Below are 13,108 nucleotides of genomic sequence, written 5' to 3' on the forward strand. Positions count from 1 at the left end.
TGGAATTGTATGGTATTTGTCTTTCTCTGACTTACTTCACTTAGCATAATACTCTCTAGTTCCATCCACCTCACTGCAAATAGCTAGATTTATTCTTTTTTATGGCTGAGTAATATTCCATTGTGCATATGTTCCACATCTTCTTTATTCATTCATTAGTTGATGGACATTTGGGCTCTTTCCATAATTTGGGTGTTGTTGATAATCCTACTAGAAATATTGGGGTGCATGTGCCCCTTCAAACTAGTATTTTTGTGTTATTTGGATAAATACCTAGTAGTGCAGTTGCTGGGTCATAGGGTAGTTCCATTTTTAACTTTTTGAGGAATCTCCGTACTGTTTTTCAGAGTGGCTGTACCAGTTTGCATTCCCACCAACAGTGTTAAGGGGGTTCCCTTTTCTCTGCATCTTCATCAACACCTGTTGTTTCCTGTGTTGTTAATTTTAGTCATTCTGACTGGTGTGAAGTGGTTTCTCACTGTAATTTTGATTTGTATTTCACAGATGTTGAGTGATGTTGAGCATCTTTCCATTTGTTTGTTAGTCATCTGTAAAGTCACCTATTTTTCTTTTCTTTTTTTTTTTTTAAAGATTTTATTTATTTATTTGACCGACAGAGATCACAAGTAGGCAGAGAGAGAGAGGGGGAAGCAGGTTCCCCGCTGAGCAGAGATCCTGATGCAGGGCTTGATCCCAGGACCCCGAGATCATGACCTGAGCCGAAGGCAGAGGCTTAACCCATTGAGCCACCCAGGTGCCCCTAAAGTCACCTATTTCTTGATAGTCTTTTTGGGCTTGCTGGGTAGTTAAATCCAATCATATATTACACATTGCTTTTTTTTTTTTTAATTGAGGGAAGAAGGACAGAAGGAGTGGGAGAGAGTCTCAAGCAGACTCCATGCTGAGTGCAGAGCCCGAGGTGGAGCTTGATCCCATGACCCTAAGATCATGACCTGACCTGAAAATAAGAGTCTGGTTGCTTAACTGACTGTACCACCCAGGTGTCCCTACATACTGCCTTTTTTTTTTTTTTTAATCTTGTGTGTAACTTATATGAAATATTTTTTTGAAGACTTTATTTATTTGAGAGGGAGAAAAAGCAGGAGCAGGGGGAGGGGCAGAAGGAGAGGGAGAGACAGGCTCCCCAGTGAGCAGGGAGCCTGATGTGGAGCTTGATCCCAGGACCTTGGGATCAAGGCCTGAGTTGAAGGCAGACGCTTAACTTACTGAGTCACCCAGGCGCCCCATGCCATGAAATATTTTTAAAAACATTTTTCTTATATAATGTTTATGTACTTGTGGACTCCTCTGTTAGTATGAATATTTTGAGATTTCTTTTAAAATATTAAATTAATTTGGTATTTAGTATTCATGTGTAATATTTAGTTATTTTCCCAAAATTTTGCCAGAAATGGAACGATCCTTTCTTTGTGGATTCTTTTTTATAGGAAAGGTTGGTAAGTTGAGAATCATCTCATTTACCTCCCAAATGATAATTGCTCCTAGTAAAGTTATTAGATATAAGAAACTTTGTGGGTAAATTAGCCTTCTGAGGTATAAAACTGTTCCAGTTTCCCATGGTAAGTATATCAAAATGACTTCTCTAATTAAGTAGTATAATTATAAATATGTTTTTTGTCTTTGTTACTATTACTTGATGTATTATATTTATATTATATTAGCATATTCACTTGTGAAAATTCATCATGATGTACACTTATAATTCCCATACTTTTCTGTATAAGGGAATATGAAAGTTAACTAAGAAAAGAACAATCTCACCTACAGATCTTCAGACCTAGAAATCTTCTTCAGGGAATGCAAACATTTAAGAGTGAACAATGGCAATATTACAAAGACTCTTCCATAGAATAAAAGAGTCATATAGTACCTTATCTTGATTTATGATGCAGGATCACCTTGATACTGAAACTTGACAAGAACATTATGAAAGAGGAAAACTGTAGTCTTATTCATGAATATGAAAAATCCTAAACAAAATACTAGCAGAAAAAAATTAAACAGTATATTGTAATGATAATGTCACAATCCAGTGGGATAATTCCAATACAGGCTGGCTTATTACTCAAAATCAGTGAATGAAATTTGCTACATGAACAGAATAAAGGAGAACAATTATATGATTATCTTAATATATATATACACAAAAAGTTTGATAAAATCAAACATATATGCATTGATAAAATCTTTTAGTAAATAGTGATGGTTTCTGGTTCTCTAGAATTCAGTTTGGAGTTGAGGGAAATTGGAAGGGGAGATGAACCATGAGAGACTATGGACTATGAAAAACAATCTGAGGGTTTTGAAGGGGCGGGGGGTGGGAGGTCGAGGGAGCCAGGTGGTAAGTATTATAGGGGGCACGTATTGCATGGAGCACTGGGTGTGGTGCATAAACAATGAATTCTGTTATACTGAAAAGAAAAAAAAAAAAGTACCAAACTATTTAAATGTAGTAAACATGGTTATTTTAAAGTCTATTTCTGGTATCTCCAGTGTCTGGCTTCTTTTGGGGGTATTTTTATTGTTTATTTTTGCTGGTTCTCACCAATGTTATCATGACTCTTTGTTTGCCAGAATTTATTTAAAAAATCTTTAAAAACAATTTTGAGTTTGAGACACCACAGTTCTGCGGCACTATCAGTCTTGGACACTGTAATGCCAAGATTTCAGGGGTTGAGTTACTTAAATTATTTAAATAAAGCTTAGCTGAAATAGCTATGAGATCCTAATTACTATAGGTTTACTCTTATCTCTGTTGTATACTCCTTTGTGTCTTAAGCAAAAAACATGGAGGGAAAGTCACCAGGTAGACCCCCTTGCACATGACCACCTAGTACCACAAGTCCATCAAAAGCACCACTCAGTCTCTTAGAAGCGTCTCCTAGAATCATTAGATACATCTAGGCCTAACTATCCTGCTTACATGCCTGGATTTTCTTGTTCTCTTGGATTTGGATCTAGTAATTCTTTACTATCTTGTTAAATATTTAGTACCTTTAAGCAGAGTTGAAAAAAAAGAAAATTCTCCCCAGTTAACCTACTTGTTTTCATTGGTAGGACTGACCTGATTTACCTAGCCTGCCATTACTGGAAATAGAAAATAAAATTTCTTATAATTTCTTACCATTTTTATAATTTCTAGGTAATATATTTATTTTGAGATAGAAATGGAAAATATTTAAAAAGCCATGTAGTATGTGCTCCTTAAGAAAATACTAATCTTGAAATATTCACATTGCTTGTTAAATAACTTTTTCTGAAAGAGTAATCATTAGTATTCTTCTCTCACTGATGACAGCTGTTTATAGGACATCATACAAGGTAGTAACTTTGTCATGTGGAAGGATTAATTATTAAATTTTTTTCTTATTTTTTGACTCACCATATAGTTGTAAGTACAAATATATTAATTATATATGTACTTGAATCTCCTAAGAGGAAATAATCTTTTTAAATTTTCTGGATTTTTAAATAGCACTTAAAATTAATCTTTATACTTTCAGATTTTTCTCTTTGCTTTTCTAAATAATTTATGTGGCTTTCCTTAGAATATAATGGTGATGAATTTCCTGTGGCAGTGTTAAGGGGAAAAGTCTAATACTGAAATAATTCAAATTGGTTATTTTGATACATTTATAAAATCTTGGTCTGTATTTCCTAATTACCATACATCTGTCCTGTTTGATTTTTCCTTTTAATGTGTTTTACCCCCAGTGTGGTAAATTGATTTAATAAAAATACCTCCTTTTTCCCCTGGTTATCTGATAACTTCTTAATGACAACTAACAGCTTTTGTGAGAGCAGCACCATTAGCACTAATGGACAGGGAAGACAACTGATACGGCATGAGAAAGGTTAAAGATGACTAGTGACCCTTCAGCAAATCTGTCTACACAGAACAGAATAAGTACCATGCTCATTTGAATTTTTGGTCAGAGTGGATTATCTGACATATCTGGTATTTAAAGTCTTACATTCAGCTCTCCTATATGATAAAATTTAGTTCTGTGAATAACTCTTGTTAAGATCTGTCAGGAATATAATAAATTTTTTAGCTCCCTCAGACTGTGAAGACACTCAGTCTAATTTAATATTCTCCATTTGGCCAAATTAGATTTTTTTATTTCTAATTTTTATTGAGTTTTCATCCTTTTTGGTATGTCGAGGAAGTCATCAGGTATTTACAGGCTCTTTTGGCTAAAATCTAAAGACTAATTACTCTGAGATGATTTAGGTACCTAAATATGGTATGTGAACACTATTGAATAACATTATGGATTTCTTCTGGACACTAATTCTTATCAGTGTGTTTGAGTCTAACATGGTAACAAATTTCTTCTAGAAGCAAAGATCTTTACTGGTGCAGGAAACATCCAGTACCCCTTTCACCCCCTGCATCATACTGTGTTTTGAAAGTTAATGAGCTTTAACAGTGCTATCTTGTCGCTTACTATACAAAGTTCAGATTTGATAACTGTTAAATTTTGGGTTTAAATTTTTGTCCACTAATAAAATGGTAGTTGTAAGATTTCTTGGTGTGTGTGTGAGAATTATCAATAACTCTTCATGTGATAATGAGCCTTTGACTGTGAAATACACTACTCTGTTTTCCCCCTTTCTGGAGTTTTTTTCCTAGTTCTCTTACATTGACTTTTCCTTTTATCCGTGGTCTCTTTAGTACACTTCTTCCCACTTTCCATGTGCTCCAGTTCTTTTAGTTTTATTCCTCTTTATTAGTATAAAAGCATGAAATAATAGGCTCAAGGGCAAATGGAGAGGATATACAACCAGACTTTAAACCTGAAAGGTGAATTCCTTTGATAAAGGGATAGCTCTGTTTAAGTGGGATCATCTCCATTAGCCCTGATGGAGTAAGTACAGCAGCTGAGGCATCTCAGAGGTTAATCAGGCTTCCTGGCCAGCTTTGACATCAATACACAGTGGCGCCTGATTTCGTTGGTACTTCAGAGGCTTTCTTGACAATGCTCTAACAGACTTTGTTTAAGTCATTGCTTGTGAATTATTGAAACAAATGTTTGGCTGATAATTGAGGAATGGTAATGTGTTTTATAATCACTGCAGTTTGAGTTTTTAGTGCTAAACAGAAGAGTTACAATTGATTTGTGGCTTTTTCATGGTTTCAGTCGGCAGTAAGTTACATTTTTTTGCTTGAGTTCAGCAAATGGCTTTGATGGTCATTTTATTTAAGTATTTATTAGGACACACTATTATAATCTTCATTCCACACACTCTTCCCCGCCCTGGTATATGTCTGTGTTCTGAATTCATGAAGTGTGAGGTCACAAGTAGTAACAGAAGTAGAATACAAGGCAGTACTGGATGGTGGTTGAAATCAGGTTTTAGAGATAGACCATTCTAAGTATTGAATTCTGGCTTTGTCATTGGTTAACTGTTTGAGCTGCCATTTTATTTAACTTCTGTAGGCTTAATTTCTTTTCTATAGGAAAGAAGTGTTCGAGGAAATCTGTAGAGATCATCTATGTTAAGAGTCTTGACAAGTGCACAGTAAAGATTCCACAGGACATAGCTACAGTAAAATAATACATATATTACTAGTCTTAGTTGTATGGTGTTTTAATGGAAAATTTCCTTGGAAAATACATTTCCTTATTTTAATTCCAATCTAATTATTGCTTAAATCACATTAGGTCTTTATAAAGTACCTTCTTTGCCTATCTTTTATGAAACAGTATTTGAAATACCATGTACATAATAATTTTCATTTTAAAATTTAGCTATAGCATATGCCAGAATTCTCCATAATTATTCTAAAAAGAGGGAGTCATTTCATTAAAGATTAATTTGCAGTATTTAAAAAAATTTTTTTCTCACAATTTGAGAATTGGAAAAAATTCTTTTTTTTTTTTAAAGATTTTTATTCATTTATTTGATAGATTACAAGTAGGCAGAGAGGCACGCAGAGAGAGAGAGAGGAAGGGAAGCAGGCTCCCTGCCGAGCAGAGAGCCCGATGCGGGGCTCAATCCCAGGACCCTGGGATCATGACCTGAGCCGAAGGCAGAGGCTTTAACCCACTGAGCCACCCAGGCTCCCCTGGAAAAAATTATTTCTGAATGTGTATATCCTACATAATTTTTGATATGTCTATGTAATCTACTTATTTTTGCTCTGCTGGTTAAATCTTTTTTTGATATATATGAATCATGTGCTTTTCTCTTTCTTTTAGTTTTTTTCTCTTTGTGGGACAAAAAAATATCCCACAGAAATGCATTACTTTCGCATTATTGTTTGTTAATGCAAATAGCAGTAATCAGATAATAAGATTCACATAAAAGAAAAAACTCACGAGTTTGTTTTATCTATTTGCCTCGAATGAAATGGAACTAAAATGTAATTATAAAACATCTTAAGTTGTCTTTAATTGAAATAGTATATTAGAAGCATTACAGTGAATTGTTTTCTGTTACCAGAGAAAAAGCAATCTTCTTAGCTAATCTTTTGTGATGTTTTATTCATTTAGTAATTGGTATTTTGGATGGAGACTATATTTCCACATGCCAAATATTTTTTTTCTTTTAATTGAGGTAAAATTGGTATATAACGTATTAGTTTTATGTGTACATTATAATTTGACATCTGTATGTACTACAAGATGATTGCAACCAAAAGTCTAGTCACCGTTCATCACCATCAAATTGACTGCCTTCACCCATTTTTGCCCACCTCCCGAACACCTTCCCCTCTGGTAACCATCAATCTATTCTCTGTAAGTTTGTTTTTATATTCTTTTGCTTGTTTTTTTAGATTCCACATATAAATGAAATCAAATGGTATTTGTCTTTCTCCATCTGGCTTATCTCACTTAGCTCAATACCCTCAGGGTCCATCCATGTTGTCACAAATGACAGTATTTTATTCTTCTATGTAGCTAAGTAATATTCTGATATATATACCTCACATCCTCTTTATATATATATTTACATATATAAATATATTTTTATATAGATATATAAATTAATTAAAAATAAAAAATAAACAGAATATATAAATATATAATATATAACTATATATTATAACTAAATATATATTATATATATATAATATATATATATATCTCACATCCTCTTTATCCTAATTCATCTGTCAGTGAACATTTACATTGTTTCCATGTCTTGGCTATTGTACATAATGCTCCATTGAACATAGGAGTGTATGTAATTTTTGAATTTGTGTTTTCATATTCTTTGAATAAATTTGAATAAATAGAAGTAGAATAGCTGGATCATATGGTAGATCTATTCTTAACTTTTTGAGGAATCTCCATACTGTTTTCTGTAGTGGCTGCACCAGTTTGCATTCCTACTGACAGCTAACAAGGGTTCCCTTTTCTCCACATTCTCTCCAGCACTTGTGATTTCTTGTCTTTTTATATATATATATATAATAGCCATTGTAACAGGTGTGAAATGATAATTCATTGTGGTTTTAATTTGCATTTCCCTGCTGATTAGTGATATTGAACATCTTTTCACGTCTTCTGGCCATCTGTATATTTTTTTCAGAAAAATGTCTATTCAGATCCTCTACTCATTTTTTATTTTTTATTTTTATTTTTTGTTATGGTTGCTGAGTTGTGTGAATTCTTTATATATTTTGGATATTAACCTTGTATCAGATATGTAATCTGCAAATGTCTTCTTCCATTAAGTCTTTTCATTTTGATGATGGTTTCCTGTGCTGTTGAGAAGCTTTTCAGTTTGTTAGAGTCCCATTTTTTTTTTTTTTTTTTTTTTGCTTTTGTTTCCCTTGCCTTTGGAGTCAGATCCACAAGCACATCTCTAAGACTGATGTTAATGAACTTATTGCTTATGTTTTCTTCTGGGAATTTTATGGATTCAGGTCTTACATTCAATTATTTAATTCATCTTGAGTTAATTTTTATGTATAAGAAAGTGGTCTTTTCCTTCTATTGCATAACTGTCCAGTTTTCCCAGAACCATTTATTGAAGAGATGGCCCTTCCTCCATGGTGTGTTCTTGGTGTCTTTGTTATAAATTAATTGTATACTTGGGGAATTATTTCTCAGCTGTTGATTTTGTTCCACAGATATGTGTATCTTTTTTATGCCGCTATCATACTGCTTTGATTACTGTAAGTTTGTAGTATAGTTTGAAATCAAAGGGTATTTGTCTTTCTCTGTCTGACTTAACATAGTGTACAACATTGATTTGTGGATGTTGAACCTTCATAGCATCTCTGGAATAAATCCTACTTGATCATGGTGTATGGTCCTTTTAATGTGTGGTTTTTTTTAAAGATTTTATTTATTTATTTGACAGACAGAGATCACAAGTAGGCAGAGAGGCAGGCAGAGAGAGAGGGGGAAGCAGGCTCCCCGCTGAGCAGAGAACCCAATGCGGGGCTCAATCCCAGGACCCTGGGATCATGACCTGAGCTGAAGGCAGAGGCTTCAACCCACTGAGCCACCAGGTGCCCCTTAAAGTATTTTTGAATTTGGTTTGCTAATATTTTATTAAGGATTTTTGCGTATGTGCTCATCAGGGATATTGGGATATATCCCTTTCTCATAGTGTCCTTCTCTGGATTTAGTATCAGGGTAATGTTGGTGTCACATTTTACATCTTTTATTTTATGCATCCCTTAACTGATTGTAGTTTTAATTAATTTTACTACTATTCTCTTTTAGCCTTCATACTTGCTTTATAAGTGATTGAACCACTGTCTGTATTATATATTTATCTTTTCTAATGAGAGTTTTACTTTTGTGTTTTTCCTTATTATTAAATATTAAATATTTCTTTTCAGCTTAAAGAAGTCCCTTTAACATTTCTTGTAAGGCCATTTTAGCAATGATAAACTCCTTTAGTTTTTGCTCATCTGGAAAACTCTTATTTCCCCTTCAATTCTGAGTGATAACTTTGCTGGGTAGAAAATTCTTGGGTGGAAGTTTTTTCCTTTTAGCACTTTGAATATGGCATGCCACTCCCTTTGGACTGCAAAGTTTCTATTGAAAAATCTTGATAGCCTTAGATGGTTTCCTTGTATGTATTTCTCTTGATGCTTTTAAAATTCTCTCTTTAACTTTTACCATTTTAATTATAATGTGTCTTGGTGTGGATCTCTTTGGGTTTGTCTTATTTGGAACACTCTGGGGTTCCCACCATTATGCCTGTTTCCTTCCCCAGATTAAGGATATTTTTAACTATTATTTTTTTAAAATAATTTTTCTGGCCCTTTCTCTCTTCTCCTCTGACCCTATATTGTGAATATTGTTCTGCTTGAAGTTCTCCTAAGGTTTTCATTTTTTAAATCCTTTTCTCTTTTTCCTTTTTTTTTTTTTTAAGATTTTATTTATTTATTTGACAGACAGAGATCACAAGTAGGCAGAGAGGCAGGCAGAGAGACAGGAGGGGAAGCAGGGGAAGCAGGGGAAGCAGGCTCCCTCAGGACCCTGTGATCATGACCTGAGCCGAAAGCAGAGGCTTTAACCCACTGAGCCACCCAGGCGCCCCTCCTTTTTTTTTTTTTTTTTTGCTCCTTTGAGTGAGTTTCATTGTTTTGCCTTCTATCTCACTGATCTGCTTCATTTAGTCTGCTGTTGAACTCCTCTAGTGTATTTTTCAGTTCAGTTTTTATATTTTTAGCTCTGTAGCTTCTGTTTGATACTTTTTAATATTTTCTCTTATTTTTGTTGAAGTTTGCACTGTGTTCATTCATTCTTCTGAATTTGATGAGCATTTTATGACCATTATTTTGAACTCTGTTGCTTATCTCATTTTATTAAGGTCTTTTTCTGAGGTTTTGTCTTTTTCTTTGGAACATATTCCTCTGTCTTCTCATTTTGGCTTTTGGTGTTTGTTTCTACTATTAGGCAAATCAACTACCTCTAATAGTCTTGAAGGAGTGGCTTTTGTGGGAGATAGCTTGTGAGGCTCAGAAGCACTTATCTCTCCTAGGGACTCAAGGGGTGTCTCCTGTGTGAGCTACATGTGTCTGCCCACCTACTGTGGTAGGGCTGTGGCTCTGACATGGGAGTATGTGGGGCTCTTGTCTGGACCACCTGTGATGTGTGGCCGTGGTATAGGAATAGGTATCTACATGCCTGATCTTGATGCACAATATTATATAATAAATAGTATATTATAGATTTACTTTGAAAGCATAGTCTTTTTCATTCTACCATTGGTCAAATGGAATTCTACCATTGGTCAGTCTTTTTCATGCTAAAAGATAGATTTAAAATTAGATTTGTATTTCAAAAAATAACATGTTAGTGAAGATGCAGAGAAAGGGGAACCCTCATAGACTATTGGTGGGAATATGAACTGGTACAACCACTGTACAAAAACAGTATGGAGGTTCTTCAAAAAGTTAAAAATAGAACTACCCTGTGATTCAGCAATTACACTACCTGGTTTTCACCCAAAAGATACAAAAATGCTGATTTGATGGGACACATGCACCCCAGTGTTTGTAGCAGCACTGTCAACGATAGCCAAATTATGGAAAGAGTCCAAATGTCCATTGACTGATGAATGGATAAAGATGTGGTATATAAACACAATTACTCAGCTATCAAAGAATGAAATCTTGCCATTGTTATATGTATTAAGAAGAAGGGAGAGAAGAATTTTTTTTTTATAAAAATATAATTGTTCCTTCATGCGAAATAAAGCTTTTTAGGTATTTACGTATGGCTTTATTTTCACTATGCTTACTTTGGGGATTCTACTGATAGCATCCACTTAAATTAATACTGATTTTCTAATTAAAATTTAAGATCATATGAAAAGTCAGACTGAATTTCTATGACAATTCAGTGCTACATATAGGCCTGTAAGAGAATAAGGAAGTTAAAAGATAGAAGAATTAACAAAATGCATATTTCTGTTTAGAATCCAAATACTGATGTGAAGTCATATATTTTACATTTCATTTTATAGACATTGAAAACTGGTTTGACAATGGTTGGGAAAGTAGTGACTCAGCTGACAGGCACACTGCCTTCAGGTGTGACAGAAGACGATGTTGCCCTCCATAGTAATTCAAGGCGGAGTCCTTTGGTTCCAGGCATCATCACAGTAATTGACACTGAAACAGTTGGAGAGGGCCAGGTAAGAACTTCTGATGCAGGTAATGTCCTTTTTCTGCAAAGGATGGGGTGACTAAGAATGTCATTTGTGATCAGGAAGAGCCAGATGCACTTGGCCTTGGAGATTCTTAATTTGGAATTCTAGAAATTGAGGTTATTTCAGGTTAAAATTTTTTTTCAAGAAACAATGAGTAATATGTTAAAACCTCTTATTTCAAACATTATTAATGTTTTGAACCTGAAGGTAAAATTGAGTTTCTAAGAAGTTCTTGTTATCTCTTCATTAGGACATTTGTTTCACAAATAAATAGTTACATACCTCTTTATACTCTTGTGTTTGTAATACATTTTTTGAAAATAATGCTTGTTATAATCTAAATCAGAAGATTAATAACTGATTTTAAAAAGATTTTTCTTTATTTATTTGAGGGAGAGAGAGAGTACATGAGTTGGGGGGAGGGGCCGAGTGAGAGGGAAAAGCAGATGCCCCCGTGAGCAGGGAGCCTGATGTGGGTCTCAATCCTAGGATCTTGAGATCATGACCTGAGCTTAAGGCAGATGCCTAATCAACTGAACCACCCAGGCATCCTTTAATAATTTATTTTTAAGGTAGAGGCTTGCTCATAGAAGCAATCAATATGACCTTCCACATTTTGGAGGGGATTTAAAAAATTATTGACTAATTATGATGGCTACAAGTGACAGTAATGTAAATAATATCAAATTTTATTACACTTATTTATAAATGTGAAAAATGGACAAATATCTCAAAGTATATATTAAAATACATACATGGTAATGCATCTTACCAAATCTTATATCTTCAGATAATGCAGGAACATTTAGAAGGAGTGATTATAAACATGGAAAAATATGTGACAATATAAATCTTGCTGGTGAGAAACCCATTGGATTTTGTTTTCTCCCCCCATGTACCCATAAGTTATTTTCTTTTCTATTAATAGTCTTGAATTTTAAAATACATTTCTGAAAGGAAGAGAATTTTAAAATTCTAGTAGTTTGTGATTATTGCTACAAAAAATCCAATCTAAAGTTGATTGTTAGAATAGGATAGGAGTAGAGCAACATTTGTGAAATAGAAATTATTTTAATTTTTCTATAATATATATTTCTGTTTTCAGAACATAATGTCTGGAAGCTACGTGAATGTTTAAAGTATTAACCCTAAATTTTGCATGTTCTTTTTCGAAAATTTCCTTCCAGTATACATGGTTATGTATCTGATAAAAGATTACCTTTGACCACTACTCATGTACTAGTTCTTATAGTAAGATCAAATGGCATTTCAAAAGCACGTGGACTCTACTGCAATTAAAAGACCAAAAAATCTTTGAAATTCTGGGTTATTCAATTTAGCTGTTGTATTTTATTTGAAATCTGAATGATAATCCACCTCTCCCATGTTAACTTTGCGGTTCACCAAATCTTGTTTAAAACTCTTTTTAATGAAGTGCTAGCAAACTTTTCAGTTGACTGTAATGAAATTTTTTTAAGTTGTGATAATTAGCTCAAGTTGATGGACACAGACAGATGTTAATTTTCTTTCTCAATTGGAATTAAATATTTAAACCCTTAGTGTTTTATGAGTGTTAAAGTAAAAAATGTTTTCTTTTGTCCTTTAGTTCTTAATTAATTTACTTCCAAGGCCACCCACATTTAATGCGTAGTAAAAGTCAACATTGTCTAGTTTGGTGAGTCTAAGTAAGTCTGTTAAGTGTCTAGCATTTGTTGACAGACAGATTTGTGGTCATTTAGAAGTAGAAAATGTTATCTGATTATTTTTCATGAAATAGAGGTATAATTCAATTTGTTTTATTATATTTAAGTGTAGGAACATGTAAAAAGAAAATCTTGAAGTAATGATATTAAAAAGCTTAGCATTAGGCCTTATGTTATCAAATATGGTTCCCCCACGCCCCCCCCCATTTTTTATTAACTTTTTATTAGTTTAAAATGGAATTCTCAGATTTGGA

General features: G+C 33.7%; 1 protein-coding gene across 6 annotated transcripts in view; it reads left to right on the forward strand.

Annotated features, from left to right (window-relative positions):
• BCAS3 (BCAS3 microtubule associated cell migration factor) overlaps window positions 1-13,108 on the forward strand; it is a 581,171-nt gene that overhangs the window by 161,341 nt on the left and 406,722 nt on the right. For all 6 annotated transcript variants that reach the window (XM_080825313.1, XM_080825315.1, XM_080825314.1 and 3 more), the window contains exon 12: window positions 10,966-11,136. In XM_080825313.1, the coding sequence (XP_080681439.1) occupies window positions 10,966-11,136 (171 nt within the window). The remainder of the gene's footprint in view (window positions 1-10,965; window positions 11,137-13,108) is intronic.

The sequence above is a fragment of the Martes martes genome, assembly GCF_963455335.1.
Source record: "Martes martes genome assembly, chromosome: 16".
NCBI lineage: Eukaryota > Metazoa > Chordata > Mammalia > Carnivora > Mustelidae > Martes > Martes martes.